At 54.2% G+C, this 16,994-nt stretch overlaps 8 protein-coding genes across 8 annotated transcripts; 4 read left to right on the top strand and 4 right to left on the bottom strand.

The window, feature by feature from the left end:
* Positions 1–727: 727 nt before the first annotated feature.
* Positions 728–4,926, top strand: ACRALDRAFT_1061684 (uncharacterized protein). The gene has a single exon (XM_071016461.1). It carries the CDS (start codon positions 1,377–1,379, stop codon positions 4,335–4,337), a length of 2,961 nt encoding a protein of 986 aa, XP_070877521.1. The 5' UTR covers positions 728–1,376; the 3' UTR covers positions 4,338–4,926.
* Positions 4,927–5,726: 800 nt separating this feature from the next.
* On the bottom strand, positions 5,727–6,224 carry ACRALDRAFT_2072600 (uncharacterized protein; the record flags this gene model as incomplete). The annotated part of the gene is made up of 2 exons (XM_071022200.1): positions 5,727–6,088; positions 6,200–6,224. Coding segments are annotated over 2 exons (387 nt in total), but the record flags the coding sequence as incomplete, so codon positions are not given.
* A 374-nt stretch (positions 6,225–6,598) lies between these two features.
* ACRALDRAFT_1040486 (uncharacterized protein) lies at positions 6,599–9,357 on the top strand. The gene is made up of 5 exons (XM_071015183.1): positions 6,599–6,897; positions 7,009–7,088; positions 7,165–7,260; positions 7,326–7,621; positions 7,686–9,357. Exons 1-5 carry the CDS (start codon positions 6,866–6,868, stop codon positions 9,075–9,077), a joined length of 1,896 nt encoding a protein of 631 aa, XP_070877519.1. The 5' UTR covers positions 6,599–6,865; the 3' UTR covers positions 9,078–9,357.
* A 471-nt stretch (positions 9,358–9,828) lies between these two features.
* On the top strand, positions 9,829–10,414 carry ACRALDRAFT_1068805 (uncharacterized protein; the record flags this gene model as incomplete). The annotated part of the gene is made up of 2 exons (XM_071017603.1): positions 9,829–9,952; positions 10,035–10,414. 2 exons carry the CDS (start codon positions 9,829–9,831, stop codon positions 10,412–10,414), a joined length of 504 nt encoding a protein of 167 aa, XP_070877518.1.
* A 702-nt stretch (positions 10,415–11,116) lies between these two features.
* On the bottom strand, positions 11,117–11,963 carry ACRALDRAFT_2101004 (60S ribosomal protein eL24; the record flags this gene model as incomplete). Its single annotated transcript, XM_071023038.1, has 3 exons — positions 11,117–11,401; positions 11,598–11,741; positions 11,913–11,963. 3 exons carry the CDS (start codon positions 11,961–11,963, stop codon positions 11,117–11,119), a joined length of 480 nt encoding a protein of 159 aa, XP_070877517.1.
* A 451-nt stretch (positions 11,964–12,414) lies between these two features.
* ACRALDRAFT_2099527 (uncharacterized protein) lies at positions 12,415–13,891 on the top strand (the record flags this gene model as incomplete). The annotated part of the gene is made up of 3 exons (XM_071022948.1): positions 12,415–12,578; positions 12,781–12,970; positions 13,004–13,891. 3 exons carry the CDS (start codon positions 12,415–12,417, stop codon positions 13,889–13,891), a joined length of 1,242 nt encoding a protein of 413 aa, XP_070877516.1.
* On the bottom strand, positions 13,869–14,965 carry ACRALDRAFT_1080305 (uncharacterized protein; the record flags this gene model as incomplete). Its single annotated transcript, XM_071019001.1, has 3 exons — positions 13,869–14,476; positions 14,556–14,728; positions 14,907–14,965. The coding sequence occupies 3 exons, from the start codon at positions 14,963–14,965 to the stop codon at positions 14,247–14,249; spliced, it is 462 nt and encodes a 153-aa protein (XP_070877515.1). The 3' UTR covers positions 13,869–14,246.
* Positions 14,966–15,525: 560 nt separating this feature from the next.
* On the bottom strand, positions 15,526–16,389 carry ACRALDRAFT_1075069 (uncharacterized protein). Its single transcript, XM_071018324.1, has 2 exons — positions 15,998–16,389; positions 15,526–15,939 (listed from the first exon to the last, which is right to left on the bottom strand). Exons 1-2 carry the CDS (start codon positions 16,263–16,265, stop codon positions 15,809–15,811), a joined length of 399 nt encoding a protein of 132 aa, XP_070877514.1. The 5' UTR covers positions 16,266–16,389; the 3' UTR covers positions 15,526–15,808.
* Between the last annotated feature and the right edge of the window lie 605 nt (positions 16,390–16,994).

Here is a 16,994-nt window from a genome sequence, read left to right as displayed (position 1 = left end):
ACTCGCCATGGCCGAGTTTCCCGGCAAGTCCGATTCTCGTCATCATGCGGACATGTGTCTGTTCCAGGTCTGCGGTCCCCCACGCATATAATGTCTCCGTACGTGGTAGTGCTGGAGAGGACGCTGAGCGCAGCCAAGATACAGTCGTAGTCGTAGGCAATGTGTGTACGTTGTACACCTCCCGACGTCCAGGGTCTGAGACAAGGAGTGAGTGTGTCGACATGGAAATACCATGTAGGAAAGGGTAGTACTACGTACGTTGTATTAAACCTAGGCCGTGGAAATGCCCCGCGCCCGATGGAACCGGTAACTGAATCGATGATGCCTTCGAAAGCAGGTTCCATAATACGTTGTAGACATGTGGAGCCGAGCGGTATCACGTACATGTAAATAGGTGGGTACCTAGTGGACTGTCAAGTACCCTGTACCTGAGAGCGCCATTGCTTTCTAACCCAATCCCCCAGCCGCGAGCTTTGAACCAATGCAGCTCCTGAAACTCTGCAGACGCGCCCGTCAACCATCCACATCCCATCCTGCTCCCAGCGTTAAGTTGCATCAAATCGAGATCGACGTCGACGAGATGGCCCGCCTTCACTCGGTCCGGCCTCTGCTAGCAGGCAGATTACGGGTCATTACGTCCCATTCCCCCGCAATTTGAGGTTTAAGTCGTGCTCGAATACGATTCAATTCATCTCGCCTGGTCTTGGTCTTCCCGGGGTTCCTGGTCATCCAACCCCCTCCGCCTTGCTTTGCTGACCTTAAACAGGGGATCATGTTCTTTTTCTTCTGATCCCTCGAAATCTTACCCTTCATACACTCTTCTTTTGTGTTTACCTGTACTCTGGATCTGCTCTCGCAACTCTTCACAGCCGTTTGTTTGGCCAGGTGTTGTGTTCTTTCCCCTCCTCTTCCTTTGTCTTTCGTCCTTTCTCGTCGTCTTTGGTTATCTTCCAGCTTTTTCTTTTGCCTCTTTGTGCGTTGTTCGCCCCATACAACACCCCGATCCCGACAGCGAGACGCGATCATTTCATCATCCAGGCGTCTCTCCCAAAGCCAACCGAAGCCATTGATTGCGAAAAGCCTCCCTGCGCTTGTGTATACAACTCCAGACTTCGCATTGAACAGCCGAAACATCCTTCGAGGACTGGCCTCGCCGTTTGTGACGGGGCATTAATTGAGGATCTGTGGCATGCGAGTTTCAATCTCACTCATGCACCGCCATTGCTGCTACCTCCTGTGACCAGCCCTCGATCGCGTCTACATTTACTCTGTCTTACCATCGTCGCCATCGTTTTTCGAACAATCTCGCCAATACCCCAAGGAGGGTTCAACCTGTTCTGTTACTACAGGGCAGACTGAGGAGACGCATCATTGCAATGGGAAATGTCCCGTCTGTTGAGACGACCCCGTCTCTCTGTCCCGCTTCTGGCCCTGTCGTCACCTCGAAGCCGACCAAGAGACAGCCTCAAAAGCTTTCCAAGCCGCGCGTTGGCAACCACAATGCCTCTCGCAACCAAAACTCTACCACTGCTCCCTCTCCCTCGTCCAGCACCGCTCAGCTGCCCACGAATGCGAATGGGAGCCCTCTGATGGCCCATCGCCATTCGGCCTTGCTCGCTCTTTCTTCCTCCTCGCCGATGCACTCACCAGTTTCGCCCAGCCTGGCCTCACCCCCTGCCGCTCCTGGAATGGACGCGGATCATGAGGCCGTCGCTATATCTCAGGACCAGAATATTTTCTCCAGCTTACTCCGCTCCAAAAGTACTTTGGGGGACCGTGCTACGAAGAGGAGAACGTGGTCGCTGTCACTATCTGGCCCCACGCTGAAGAGGGCCAACACTATGGATTGTCAAGTGCCCGGAGCTTCTTTGGAAAACCCGCAACCCGAAGATTTGCCCAGCCCGTCAATCCCCCCTGGGGATTGGGATACAGCGTTTCATGCCCCTGTGCGCCGTCGTAGCATCTTGCGAACCCCGGGACTAGCTACGCGAGCTGCAACCGAAGATTTCACGTCCCGACGTTCAAGCTTCAGGCACAGCCACCCTGTTGCACCAGTTAGTCCTCGCTCGAGATGCGATTCTGTGGACTCTGCCTCAAATCGCCTCCTGTCGTTGCCTCCGCCTTGCTTCAATCCACGTGTCCAGGTGGACAGCGTGCTGACCCCGTCCGAGGCGGAATACAAACAATTGGGAGCTATGCAGTTTGGCTCGTTAAGAATCACCAACGGAACGGCTAGCCCTGCTCCAAGCACAGATGGCGAGGTAATGGGACAGGATCAAACCAAGGATTCAACATTTAGGCCACGACAGGTCCAGAGCGCAGATCACCCGGACAATCAGATGAAGGACCTGGCCATTGCCATGGTGCAACCTGAGCCTCCCAATGGTGCCCGTCCTCTGTCTCTTCCAGGAGGTGCAATGTCCGAATATGGACATGCTGAATATGGACATTCTAACGTCTGGTCAGAGTCGGAAGGGTTCTCCAACGAGCGGACTGGCGGCTCACACGAAGAAGCGCGTTTCGGACTCTTACCAGCCGACAGGGACACTGTCGCTAATCCGACGGACCATCTCCCGGGTGCGCTCTCTAAAGCAGACTCCGGGTACAGCTCTGCTACGTCATTGAAGTCGCTGCGTTCCAAATCCAACGACAAATCCAATGACACTGGCACCCAAGACGCACACAAGACTGAATCGACCGATGTTCCACCACCCACGGCTGAAGATGGAAGAATCTTGACAGGCTCAGCAGAGTGGAATTCGCCCGGCTTCACCGCTACGGAAATGACTCCATCGGCAGCTCCCTCGGCACATCTACAAGGTAGTCACGCATCTGTTACCGGGCATCGCGAATCCGACTTCGTTCCGGATCCCCAGGGATGTGGTGTCTCTCAAACAAGGAAACTGCGTCGCAAGAGTGCGGCTCTGCCGTTTGATGCTAGCCATGGTCGACCAGGACTTCCGTCTTCCCGGTTCAATAAGCAGCGTTCCCCGGGCGCCGAAAATCCACCTACCCGCAATACAGAAGTGAGTGGCAGCAAGAAAAACAGATTCCAGTGGTTCCTGAGTGGCGCCAAAGCCGATGGGCCCCCGGCAGCTGAATCCGTCGCTGCAACCAGTGAGGCGATGGTTTCAGGTCCCGGAGACCCGAACTCGAATTATCCAGGGAACGGCGACCGGCTCTCAACAATTGATAGGCGTGCCGCGCTACGGGAAGAAGCGCAGCCCAACACCTGTGAAGGACCAAGAGTACTACGCCGTCGCTCTCTTCATTCATCCTCGATGGCGCCAAAATCGCCGTCCTTGGCACCAAAGCCGAGCATTCGTCGGAAGCCTTGGTCATGGGGCCAGAAAGCAAAGGCAGATGCTCAGCAACTTGCCGGAGGTGACTGGGTCAATCACAGCTTCGAATCCAGTGTCACGAGCATAGACTCGATCAGCAGCAGTGTTGGGAGGAGCGCTTTCGACCAGGCTTTTGCGGCCATGCCTAACCAGTCTGGCAGTGAATTGTCGCCTACGAAGCGATCCATGACGATGCCCGCTCACATCGAGCGAAGCGTGAACGTGAGGAGGAAACCATCAGCATCCAGGTCTCCCTTTCGCTACGCCTCGTCTTCTCGGAGCCCGCCAATTCCCGAGATCCCCGGCATGCCGCCACAAAATGTCTCCAAGGCCAAGACGCCTCCTCCAGTGAGCTTGCGGCGGCATAGCTCCAAGGCATTCCGCCTGCCACCGCGACCCCAGACCACCCCTGCCGACCCAAGACACCGGACTTCTGATCGGCCTCCCAGCCGGGCCGGCTCCAAAGGCGAGGTGGAACCAACACCACCAGTACCTCCAATACCATCGAAGAAGCTCGCGCAGTATGCCGAGTTTCAGCGCCTCAGAACTGCGTCCAAACCCGATCACGATGCATGGCGTCCAAACCAACCCAGCCGCCAGAACTCGGTGAAAAACAGTCCCGGTGCCACCACCACCGGACGCCTTCGGCACGCGGGCGTGAATCGTGTTGCAGGGCTGGGCCCGCCAGCCGGCCTGCGTCAACGTGCTAGCCACGATGATGGCCTGGTCAAAGATCATCGCCATGATCCACCGCAGTCCGGGCACCATCCGCGGTCGCAAACCCCGACGCAAAGCGGAAGCTACTATCAGAACCAGCTCTTGCAGATTGAGCGAGATTCGCTGGGCGATGCGGCATGGAGGCAGCAGAGGCACTACTCGCGCAACGGTGGCCGGGCAAGACATTCTCGTGCCGGGGCACAGGGGAGCCAGGGGCCCTACCGGATCCTTCACAGCTATAACTCACCGGCCTACCGTAATGTTCCAATCTGGAGCTGAAGACCCGAAACTGTCGACTTGGACATCTATAATGACATGATACCCCTTGACTTGCGTCAATGAGTACTCTTACTCTCCTTTTTTTTTTCCCCTAGTTTATCCGCCTCCCTGGCTACGGGAACTGTCCGGGGATGGCGTAGGTGGTAGACACGCCTGGTGGCAGCGTAAAAGCCGTAGGTTCGAATCCTACTCCCCTCAAACCGTGCGCGAATTTTAATTCGCCACGACTACCCGGAGCCCCTACACGGAATAGGGGTCCTAGCAATAGGGATATATTAGTCAGACCATTTTACGCACTGCCTAATAGAAGAACTACAACCATAGCTACATAGCCAAGTCTTCTTAGAAACTAGCTTGCTGTACTAAGGAGACAGAACCTATCTAGCTGCAGAAACACACCTAGCCCTAGCTCGGCTAATACCTGAAAATACTCTTGGTGGACGTTTAACGTCCCGCGAGACCTGAATAACCCCTCTTATTCGAACTTCCCTACTTACCTTTATTAAGGTGTTTATGTATATAGACCCCTTAGGGTACGATATAGGGCGTCCTTTGCTCTTCTTAGAGATCTCCCAGACGTTAAATATATTCATCATCATCATCATCATCATACGGGAACTGTCCATTCCTTTTCCGCACTGGCTTGCTAGCGCCTTTGAAGTGCAGACATAGTCGGAAACGAGGCGGCGCAATGCGGCGGGTCTTTATACATATCTTTCTCTCGAGCGACGCTGTCATCTTCAATGTTCTGTCCTTGCCATGATACATTCCACCTCTTCCAGTCAGATCTCGGCGACGAAGCTATTTTTGATGCCAATGTATACGAATATGTAAATTCTTGTCATTTGTCGAATCTCGGGGCGTGGCTTTTCGTAACCATCTTTCTTTCCTTCTTTTGACATAGACGGCTCCATGGAGAGTTTTGGTTCAGGTATCAGCATGGTGGTAATCAAAGTAGGGTACGGTATGGACAAAATTGAGAGGAAAAGAAAACCGAGTACGAAGCTGCGGGAGTTCGGTGGAACGTAGCCGCAGATGCGTTGATATTTATACAATACAGCCCTTCTAGGGACCTGGAGACACCAAAAATTGTACACAAACCTGGTGTGTGATGGTGGCCGATGAGCCCCGAACCCGACATGTTTTATACCGCCGATGGTTGACCACCCCTAACCCAGGCCGAAACAAGACGTAGTATAATACACCGTAACGCCGTCTAAATGCTCCTTTACTGAGCTGATCATACAGGCCACAAACTGGCCGATTGCTCTCCCGCCCAAAGACGAGACACGACAGCAGCGAGCGTCGCACTCCTTGCTGCCTTGTTGGAAATTTCGCCATACCCTTTCCACGACGCCACGGCTACCTAGAGGATTTGAGCTGTTCAGCAAGCTGCTTCTGCTGCTGCTTCCTAAAGGCCTCATTCTCGACCTCGCGCCAGTCCTTGGGCTCGGGCTCGTTGCCGTCGGTGTCGCCGCGGCCGCCGGAAAAGGCGGGACGGCCGGCGTACAGCTGGTAGCCCTTTTGTGTGCGGTCTGCGTCGGAGACGGTCTGGTAGGTAACGGGGAGGTTGCCGCGGAAGCGCTTGCGCATGTCGACCATGCCGCGCTTGCATTCGCCGAGGCCCTTCTTCAGCTGCTGGCACTTGGTCGGGAGGGTCTCGAGGAGGGGGGAGCGGAGGCAGTCGGCTGCGCTGTTGCGGTCGACCATGACGCAGTCTGATTCTTGGAGGCATGCGGCTAGGGCCTCGCCTGTGGATGGGGGAGGGATGTACTGTCAGTGGAACCGTGTTCGTTTGCGGACTTGTGTTGCTGTAGATTGGGATGAGGGGCTGGTTGACGGGACAGGAGGTTCGGGCATACGGATTTCCTTGCAGGAGCTGGGCATTTTTGTTTTTGCAACTTTTTCCCTTCCAATTCAGAGAGTGTATGGATTTCGGAGGGATAGTATGAGTGTGCGCCTAGTGAATATTGGTATTGTGGTTCGACCTCTGTTGCGATAGCTCTCTGGTGTTGAACGGCCCGAATGGTTCGGACAAGTTTGGAATGTTACTATTGGTCAATATTATGCATCAACTTCAAGATGTTCAATGATGTATGATTGGTTGAAAATCGGCCTACTCGACAGGCACGTGGGGTTTTCAGGGGGGTGCAAAGTAACAACACCCCACCAATGCTTGGGCTGCTCTCGACATTGTACTCAGTACGTCTCTGTTGCTGCAGTCAATGTGATCGATCTTCTTGCATGTGACATCACCATCAAGAAATCGTCCTATTATTCCATTACACTCTTCACGCCCTATTGCCATTGCTCGCCATTGCTTTAGAGAGAGCCATGGTATTCTAAGACCGAACTCGCCCTCTAGCAAACTTTGTTATCCCATTATCGCCATGATGCCAATGCCTTAATATTTTAATTATATTTCTATCCTTTCCCCTTTTTCTTAACATCACACCTAGACGGTCCTTGCTTTTTCTTTCCTTCTTCCCTTTCTCTTGCTCCACCAATTTTGTTAAGCCACCGCCAGGATGCCAGTGCCATTTATTGGGCGCTTGAATATGTGAGTCTGACGCTTGTGACTCTTGGCATTCTGGTGCGCAGTGTCGGGAAGTGACGGGGTTCGAGAGGCGCGCTATTCTCTGATGCCAGGGCTAACAGCAATTCCATCCAGTCCCGAATATGTTGCTCTCGTGGGCTCCTTCTTCCTCGTCGGTTTCGAGGCGATTATCCGAATCCTGACCCTGGCTCTTCGTACGTCTCGGGCCCAATAGCGATATTCCCTATCTGTACCACGCTACGACAGGCCCCATCTGACTGCCTCCAATAGCCCAATCTCTCATAACCCTCTTCTACCGAGCCTCCCGCCGTCTCTTCCACAGGTTTACGACACCCGCACAGAATGCTACTACGCAGAGAAAGAGATGTTAGTAGAACGGCCTGACCCCAACCCCTATATGACTGGCTAGGCCGGGCCTAACTGGGAAACAGCATACTCGACAGCCGTTAGAGACGCTTCCGACTTTGTGGACCTATGCAATGTGTTCGGGTACGAAGCCGAGGAACATGTCACTCAGACGAAGGACGGATTTCTGCTGGGCCTCCATCGCCTAGCATGGAAACGGGGCGAGGAGGGCCAGAGGGTGAACAGCGGCCCCGAGGGCGTGCAAAAGAAAGTCGTGTACTTGCACCACGGCCTTCTTATGAATTCCGAGGTCTGGGTCTCGTTGACCGACGCACAGAGGTGTCTGCCTTTTGTCCTGGTTGAAAAAGGCTACGATGTCTGGGTAAGCGTGACTCTTCTCCCGCATAGCCTTTGGTTTTACTAACATGAGGCCTCTCCCCGCGAAGCTCGGAAACAATCGAGGGAACAAATATTCCAAGAAGTCGATCAGGCATTCGCCGACTACTCTCGAATTTTGGAACTTCTCCATGGATGAATTTGCTTTGCACGACATCCCCGACAGCATCTCGTACATCCTGGAAACCACGGGACAGGAAAGCCTCTCGTACATCGGGTTCTCTCAGGGGACGGCGCAGGCGTTCGCGGCGCTTGCTATCCATCCGAAGCTCAATGACAAGGTCAACGTCTTCATCGCGCTGGCGCCCGCCATGTCGCCCGCCGGCCTATCCAACGGCGTGGTAGATGCGCTCGTCAAGGCGTCACCGCAAGTGCTCTTCCTGCTCTTCGGTCGGCGATCCATCCTGAGCTCGACGACCATGTGGCAGTCGATTCTGTATCCACCCATCTTTGTCAAAATCATCGACTACAGCCTCAGCTTCCTCTTCAACTGGCAGACGAAGAACATCTCGTCGAGTCAGAAGCTTGCAGCCTACCCGCACCTCTACTCGTTCACATCCACCAAGAGCGTGGTCCATTGGTTCCAAATCATCCGCAACAAGGCATTCCAGATGTACGACGACGACGTGCAGCGGCCAGTGGCGCTGAGTTCGTCAAGCAAGTACACCAAGGTGGCCCGGTATCCGACACGCAACATCAAGACGCCCATCGTGCTTGTCTACGGCGGCACCGATTCGCTCGTGGACATCAAGGTCATGCTCCGCGAACTGCCCAAGAAGACGGTGGCGACGGAGATTCCACACTACGAGCACCTCGACTTCCTCTGGGGCCACGACGTCGATACCCAGGTGTTCCCGCACGTGTTCGACGCCCTACAATCCTTCACGGAACCCCGCCACTCGTCCGAAGAATACGTCAGGTACCAGCTGGCCCGGCAGGAAAGCCTCTTGGGATCCGGAGCACCGTACCGAGAGCAGCATGAAACGCCTGGTTGGAGCGGGAGTGACGCCTCGACGGCGGAGATGACGTCCGCGACTGCTGCGGATGAAGTGCAGAGGTCCGCTGGCGGCGGTAACATGGTCACTCCCAGGAGGTGGTCGCAGCACGCGGCTCGAGAAGTGGAAGGGGACGACGTGTTCTCCGCCGACGGTTCTCCCTCGACGGACCGGCCTCGCACGGCTAACGACCAGCGGCGACTCCGTTCTCGTGATGACGTGCAGGATACCCACGAACTGTCGTCGCCGGGCAAGTTGAAGGGCACCGGGGTCCGTCGGAGCAGCGGCAGCAGCATCCTTAGCTTGGATACCGGCCGCGGCATCCGTCTAGGCACGGGACGGGCGCTGGGCGGGGTTGTGACGACGGGAGGCGTCGACAAGGGGATCACGACGAATCCGACCGTGGCCGAGGACAACAAGACTAAGAGGAGGCTAAAACGGACGTGATGTGCGTCAATCTGACAGGAGGCAATGACGACACTGTAAGATACCTACCTAGACTCTGAGGCAATCTTTGGTAAATTTACCTTGGTCCTGTCATATGTCAATCGGGAACAATGAAGGGAAAAGGGGATACTTGTACCTCAGACGAAGCTACTTGCTGAGGTTGCCGGTGTCGGTAGTGTACTTTGGCGGGCGGGGCCGTTCAAGTTCGCCCGGCTTAGCTCGGCTCGGTCAAGACCTAGGCCGGCGGATCTCCAAATGGGAGGAGCTATGAACCCGATCCCCCGCACCTGTGATTAACGTGACTCTGCCCCTCATCGTCTGTTTAATAATCCTCTGGTCCGCTCCTCGGCAGAGGTGAGGTACTTCGTATTACGGTGTATTCGCCGTCCCAGTCCATCAGGGTAGTGAACCCAGCTTTCGGGGGATTTGATTCCGTAACATGGGAGAACGCTCGCGAAGCCAATGGGCCCAGGATCACTCCATTACGTGGTATTCCTACGCGGTCACGTAATGCGAAAGCGACTATGATGAGTACTGTATATAAGTGAATCAACACTCTTTGCTCCACTTCTCGTCGAATCAGTTGGAATTTGGGAGCTTGTCACCGCCTATAACTTCTGTCACCCACCCTGCCACCTTGACTCGGAATCTACTGGTCTGGTCTCTCATCACGTCCCTGTCCATCACTTCAGTCCATCGCAACCGAATTACTCAAAATAGTAGATCTCTTCGTCGAATCCATTCATCAAAAATGACCGAACTCAAGGCCGGCGATACTTTCCCCGAGGGTGTCACGTTTCAGTACATCCCCTACCAGGCCGATACTGCCGAGATCACCGCCTGCGGTGTTCCCATCAACTATGACGCCAGCAAGGGTAAGTGAATGCAGCTTGTCCGCCGTCTACATTCAAACTCAACTATTCCAACCGAAAACTAACAAGCAACCCCCCTCTTCAGAATTCAAGAACAAAAAAGTCGTCGTCGTCTCCGTCCCGGGCGCCTTCACCCCAACCTGCCAAGTCTCGCACCTGGTCTCCTACGTAAACCGCGCCGCCGACCTCAAAGCCAAGGGCGTCGACCAGGTCGTCTTCATCGCCTACAACGACGCCTTCGTCATGAGCGCATGGGGCAAGGCCAACAACATCAAGGACAACTTCATCATCTTCGCCTCCGACCCCGGCGCCAAGTTCTCCTCCTCCCTCGGCTGGGTGATGGGCGAGCGCACAGGCCGTTACGCCCTGGTTGTCGATCACGGCAAGGTCGTCTACGCTGGCCAGGATACCCAGAAGGGCAGCATCGAGTTCTCCGGTGCTGATGCCGTCCTCGCCAAGCTGTGAGGTGGCGGGACTGGCGGACTGGTTCGTTTTAGCAATGGCTTATTTCGTAGTGCCACCAGCTGTGTATGGGCTTAGAAAGGGAATAGGCTCGTAGAACAAAAAGAAATGAAATAGAAAATACAAAGAATAAAAAACGCCTTGCCATGTTCTTCCTGTCGACTAGAAGTCGTCGCTGGTTATGTATAGGAAGAGGGCGCCGTTCAATAGATCCCAAGCTGGGGAATCGGGAGACCACATAATTCATGCACCGCATTTCACAACGCTCTGACAAGTCCTCACTCTCGAATCAAACGCCCCCATAGTTTCGTCTTGACTATCCCGTAGGACTTCCCATGACATTCCGTGCTACCGAGATGTGTACTGTAGAGAACCAGCCGTGAAAGATACAAAAGAAACCTCGACTCCAGCCTTTCGTCAAGTTTCCTTCCCCCACGGGGGGAACAAATGTAGGAGGTGGGGATGTCTCTATTGTGTATGGCTTTGTCGAGATAACCCGCCCTTTTGCTTCCCCTTGGTTTGTTTTGTTGAGTTTGGACTCTCCACACCTCCCCCCCGCTCCGCCGTCCCTGGCCATCGACAATTCGCGCCCGAGGGGAACAAGGAAAACGAAAAAAGAACCCGACACCCCTCCCCAACGCCGGAACGGAGGGGGAAAAAAGATATCAAGTCATGCCCGCGGAAATGGTTTGGGAAGCTTTTTTTTTAACGGGTCCTGGCCTGAACCTTGGGGGCCGCACCCTTGGAGCCCTGCTTGCTGGCAATCCGGGCGGTCTGGCCCTTGCTGGCCGCGGCGAGCTTGGCCTTCTCCGCCTTCTTTGCGCTGGCAGCCGCCGCCCTCTTCTCCTTGCCCTCCTGGATGGCCGCGGCGCGGGCAGCCGAGCGCGCCTCGGGGCGCTGGTTACGCTTCTCCCTGATCACATCGAGCGAAGCACCGACGATAGCCCGCTGCGACTTGACGGTTCTCCGGGTGCGCTTCTTGGCGACTTCCTGTAGCGGGTGTCAGCGCGCCGTTGCGTAGCACATTCATGTCACACCGGGATAGCAATCCGTGACTGTTCCAGTGATTCCAAAGTCCTCCTCTTTATGTAATGGTGTGCGGGCTGGGAGATCGCATAATGATGTTTCGACTGCGCCGCTTGTTTCCAAGGCGGGGTATGAAAGAAAGCATAGGGCTGAATCGTACCTCAGAGATACCCTTGCGGTGCTGGCGGCGGTAGAGAACAGTCCAGGCAATGCGGCGGGGGTTCTTGCGCTGGAGGAAGAGGGACTCCGACTTGCTGTTCTGGAATCGGAAGATCTTGCTGTCGCCACGGACGTAGAGCTTACCCTATACCATCGATATTCGTCAGCCTCCAAGCTCCTGTTCAATCCATCGTCCCCTTGCCCCTCCTCCTTCTCATTCCAGGATCCAAGTCATCCATGTCGTCATCACTATCCAACTATCGGACTCGCCGGCATATCGAAGGAGGGGAAGCGCGGTGATAATCGGGGGTCGTACCTTGCCAGGGTAAATTCTCTGGCCCGAGAAGGTGTCGTCGTACGTGCGCATCTTGATGAGGGACTCAGAGTCAGCAGGGACTTATTTGAGATGCCAATGATGGAGACTTGGCTCTGGGGAAGTGCGTGGGTTTTCCGGCTAGACAGGAAATATTTCTCCTTTCTAATCGCAACGTAAAACAGTCCGGAGATGGATGGAAAATTCCCGTGCACAATACGTACTTTGGCGGTGTTTGGCGAACGCTTGACTTGTTGGCTGGTCGGTGATGAGGTCAAAAGAGTACGCCTCTCAAAGTCCCAATTCAATTTTCGCCGAACTACTGTGTCGATGGTGGGCGACAACCCATGCCCTGCCCCACCTTCGCTTAAAGTCACGTGCGTGGCGGTGCTCTTCGACGCAATGGATCAATCCATTGTGGCTTGGCGTTATTGTACAAAGTACGTACTTCCTTCGTGTAGGAGGGGTTTTGCATCGTATTTCAACTCATGGGAAAACCCCTATCATGACAGTCGACCCCGATTCCATTGCGTCCATTGTGCATCAGCATTTTCGGGACCTCCCTTCCAAGCGGAAGCCCCAGGTCAGAGATAATGGAATTCACGAATGGGTCCCTCTGAGCGGTGTCGTTGCTGAGCATCCAGGGGGCTTGAGCTGTCTTGCCGTCGCGTGAGTTCCCTCTCTCATCTGGGGGCCCAAAAAGCAAGCTCGCACTTGGTCTTCCGAGAGACCAGGAGTATCTAGTCGCGTAGTCGGTGTGGAGGAGACGTTAGAGAGCCTTCAATTCGCGCCAAGTCATTTGGCATGCGATTGAGGGTTGCTGTAGTTCCCAGAGACCACTTGATACGAACGCAACTGATCAGGGCAACAGAACGGGGATGAAATGTCTTCCATCCGCGAAAGTCCCCCAAGCTAATGGCAACGTGCTTCACGACTGGCACGCAGAGATCCTGGCTCTCAGAACCCTTAATCATTTCCTCCTCACCGAGTGTCGCTATCTTCTGGATAACGGCGGTGAACAAACTGATATCATCCGCCGTCGGACGCAGCAAGAGCGTTCTGTCTCCCAGCGGAGCGATACCTGGCAGGGTCAGCCTTTCGCCATCCGAGATGGCATTCGATTGCATATGTATTGCTCGGAAGCGCCTTGCGGCGACGCCAGTATGGAGCTCACCATGGCAGACCAGGAGGACGCTTCACCATGGGAGATGCCACCCCCTCTGACTGGGGCGGATGATATCCCCGAGATTCATAGTGATCACCGCAACAGCAACCCTCTTCTCCTCGGTCGGGGATATTTTTCCCAACTGGGTGTTGTCCGCCGGAAGCCCGCTCGCGCAGACGCACCGCCTACGGCGTCCAAATCGTGCTCCGATAAGCTGGCCCTGCGGCAATGCACGTCCGTCTTGTCGTCGCTGACATCGCTACTCATCCACCCAGGGAACGCGTATATCCACTCCCTAATCGTGGCTGAGTCGCAGTACACTCCCGCGGGCTTTGAGCGGTCGTTCTCTGCCAAGGGGCGGATGAGTAGCCTTGAAGGCAAGACGTGGGACGGCGGGTATGCGTTCGTGCCATTCGAAGTCACTACCACCAAGCGAGAATTTGATTTCTCCAAACGTAGCGTGAAACAACGATCAGACCGGATCGCAGCCAGTAACCTTGCGGTTGCTTGGAATCCTGGGATAGAGGAGGGTCTCATAGGGGGTGTATTGCAAGGGCGGAAGGCTTTCGACAGCAAGGGGGCGAGTCAGGTTTCGAGGAGAAAGATGTGGGCTCTTGCTCGGGAGATATGTGCTCGTTTGGGAGACGACCATGGCCTAATATGCCGAGAGCTCTCGGCGCCTAGCTACGATGCCATCAAGAGGGGAGACTATTCGCGAGGTCGAAGGACAGTGTTGGAAGACGCTAAACGGGAGGCGTTGGCCGGTTGGGTGCCGAATGCTCGCGATGGAAGCTGGTCTATAGGCACCTCTGAATAGCAGAACGTCGCTCGTAGCGGCGAGAGAAATATTTTGAACCAACCCTGGTTGATTGTTTCTTCCGTTTCAGATGATTGATCAGTTCTTAATCATCTGGTTGCATAAACTCTACGACGCCCGTCGGGACCATGTCATAATTCCAGTTCTCGCCACAGCCCAGTGAAAACCTTGCATGTCATAGAAGTTACTGCAAAAAGGTGCATTCGTGATGCCAGGTTCATATTCTTAGGGATGTACCCTTTTCCCAATTCCGTTGAAATCGTGATGCCTTGACCCCCGTTTTTCCATTTTTTGCCGCCATTGCCAGGTTCATATGCATCATTGATCCTCAGACGGCTCGAATTCCTTCCACTGCCTACTCGACCTTGCTCTCGAAGTTCTCGCCCTCTACGAGATCAGGGATCTCGTCATCATCACCCTCCTTCTCATTCTTCTGGAGGTTCTGGTAGCTCTCGGCGAGCTTGCGGAGAGACGCCAGAGAGTCGGGGCCGAGCTGGTTGAGGATACCGGGGACGAGCTCTGTAAGCTCCTTGTCCTCACCGTTGCCGTAGATGGCAAAGGTGTTGGCGGGGACGGCGGCGTGAACTAGCAGCGAAAACGCCGGTCAGAATCATTCCACGTAGATATCCCCGCACCCCACTTCATCCTCGCCTCAGAGACATACCCTTGGGGGCAGCAAAGTGAATCACGTTGCCGTCCGACTTGAACATGTTGACCTCCTCAATGGCCTGGATGGGCTGAACGTTGAGCTTCTTCAAGGACGCTTGGAGCTTCTTGTCGTCGGCGCCGGACCGAGCGGGGGTGCGCTTCTGCTTCCTCCGCGGGGTGCCCTTGCCACTATCGCATCAAGTCAGTATCCACCCACAGATACGTCGCCATCGCACGCTTTTATCTTCCTGGGCATGGTAGGAGAGCTTGTAATAAAGGATGGTATTGAACGAAGCCAGACATACCCTGAGGGTCAAATGTCAGTCGCACGCCCACGTCATACACTAGACTATCAAATATTCAGCACATACCAACACGCGCAACGGCACCAAGCTTCTTGAGACGCTCCTGAATATCGTCGGCCATGTTGTCCTGACTGTTCGATCGGCCGAAAAAAAAAATGGACTACCGGGAGGAGGATATGGGATTCGGAATTCGGAAGGCAGTGGTTCTACTTGCGCGGAGGGCGTTAGCAGCGGCGGACAACGGAAAATCGACGAAGAAGCGACTGCCAGTGCACAGATTGCGAGATTGTCTCCAAAACCGCGATTCGAGCTTACCTTGATTCGTTCGTCGTCCGCTTCTAACGTCGTGAGGCTGCCGCGTGACGATGATGGCTATTGGAGAAAGATGGTTTTGTGCGTTGCCAAGACTTTTCGCTTGCGGAGTTAGTAATATCCGGCTAACCCCTCCTTGTTACCGAGCCTCACCGATACTCACCACGCCACCACGCCAACTCTACCGGGTGACATTCAGCATTCTGTGTGTTGTGACGTTTGATTCCGGCGTGTCTGGGGCTCCGTGGGGCAATTACTATTGTACCTTGATGACCACCAAAACTCACTCGCAGCTGATGTTTCTGAAGAACCCATTCCCTAACAACCGAGGTCTTTAGTCGCGTTCTGTATAGATCCAATGCTGATGCCAGAAGTGCAATTCTGATTGGCATGTAGCCGCGAATTTCGACTCTTCGATGGAGTGATTTTCCGTTTTAATAAAAAGGATCAAGTTGATAAGATGTCTCTCGTTGGTAGAGTTTTTGGATAATACACCCTCCCTTCATATTAGACTGGCTTCCGTCTTCTTTTCATAATACCCAATTCAAAACGCCGCGTTTCCTCGAGTTTAACATCTCAGGCCTAGTACGGCACTATACACCCATTCAATGCCACATATTGTTACAGGGATGATAGGGAGGGAACCTGCTCCCTACTTGCTCGCAATGCCAGCCTCGCGCTTCATGGCTTCTTGCTGTAGCTTGAGTTCCTGGGCCTTGTTTTCTTGTTCGGATGCTGCCGCCTCTTGTTTCGCCTTGATATCATCCTCCCAAACAGTCCAGACTACGCGCGTTGTTAGTAGAATATCGATGATGCAGTATGGAGGCGGCTGGGTATTTACTTGGCTTATTTGATTTGGAGTGCTCCTTCAGTTTCTTGACGTACTGGTCGAAGTCGGCTTGGATTTGCTCCCGATTGGCAAGGCTCCGTTTCTGCAGTTCCGGGTTGTACCTCTTGAATAGCTCTTCTTCGGTCGGGGTGAGCCACATCGTCAGGGCTGGGCCGCCAATAACCACGACTCCTCCGCTGCGTGTGGACTCTGGTAAGCAAAGTGGTCGACGGCGCGGAAGCGGAACGGGGAAACCTACGTGACGATCATCTTGGACCATAGCCTCCAATTTATTGGCTTCCCCATTTTGACAGGTTGCTGTCGAGGACAGCGAGACAAAGAGCACTTGACGAATGTAGCCGAAAGAACAATCCAGTCCGTATCAGCCAGGAATTGAAACTCGTGCTAACATCCCATGACGCTATGGAATAAACAGGGAAGGCGGTGACCCGAATCTGCCGGTCGTGGTAGTGTGCACCCCGTGGTCATACTGGGCGATTACTCAGCAGCCGCGGTGAGATGATTTTCGGTGGTTCGAAAGGCAAATGAATGTCTGTACCCGAATCGAATGCGACACGACACGTACTCAGTACAATGTAAAGATGGATGGACGACCTGCTCATCGTCTAAGGAACATCTTTTCTCCTCCCGATAGCCATAGTTGCAACCAGCATAACTCACCGATCAGCTACTCCATTCATCACCAAGGCACCCTGCAGGTGTGAATTTTCTTTTTGGACACCACTCCCTCAATCGAAATAATACACCGTTGGAAGTTTCCTAGACCAACAGGCAAGGATATATACAATCATTGTCTTCCTTACGTCAAGGTAGCGATCTCCAGAGTCTAGGTAGAGACACTAGAAGTACTTGAGAACTCTACGTTGTGGTCCGCCTACATTCACGGGAGGGGTGGGGTATATGACAAGACACAAGACCCTTCTTCCCCTTTGGCCTCGGTTCCTCGTCTCGTCTGATCACTGGGGATGCTTGGTCTGTGGTAGGTAAT

This window comes from Sodiomyces alcalophilus (assembly GCF_042370955.1).
Source record: "Sodiomyces alcalophilus JCM 7366 unplaced genomic scaffold ACRALscaffold_2, whole genome shotgun sequence".
Lineage (NCBI taxonomy): Eukaryota > Fungi > Ascomycota > Sordariomycetes > Glomerellales > Plectosphaerellaceae > Sodiomyces > Sodiomyces alcalophilus.
Note: the sequence above shows the minus strand (reverse complement) of the source record. Positions and strands in the feature narration are given on the sequence as shown.

Coding starts and splice junctions, on each gene's coding strand:
- ACRALDRAFT_1061684 (XM_071016461.1), top strand. CDS start 1,377: ATGGGAAATGTCCCGTCTGTTGAGACGACCCCGTCTCTCTGTCCCGCT.
- ACRALDRAFT_1040486 (XM_071015183.1), top strand. CDS start 6,866: ATGCCAGTGCCATTTATTGGGCGCTTGAATAT. Junction 6,898..7,008: donor TTTATTGGGCGCTTGAATAT/GTGAGTCTGACG, acceptor AATTCCATCCAG/TCCCGAATATGTTGCTCTCG. Junction 7,089..7,164: donor AATCCTGACCCTGGCTCTTC/GTACGTCTCGGG, acceptor TGCCTCCAATAG/CCCAATCTCTCATAACCCTC.
- ACRALDRAFT_1075069 (XM_071018324.1), bottom strand. CDS start 16,265: ATGGTCCAAGATGATCGTCACGTAGGTTTCCCCGTTCCGCTTCCGCGC. Junction 15,940..15,997: donor CTCCAAATCAAATAAGCCAA/GTAAATACCCAG, acceptor CAACGCGCGTAG/TCTGGACTGTTTGGGAGGAT.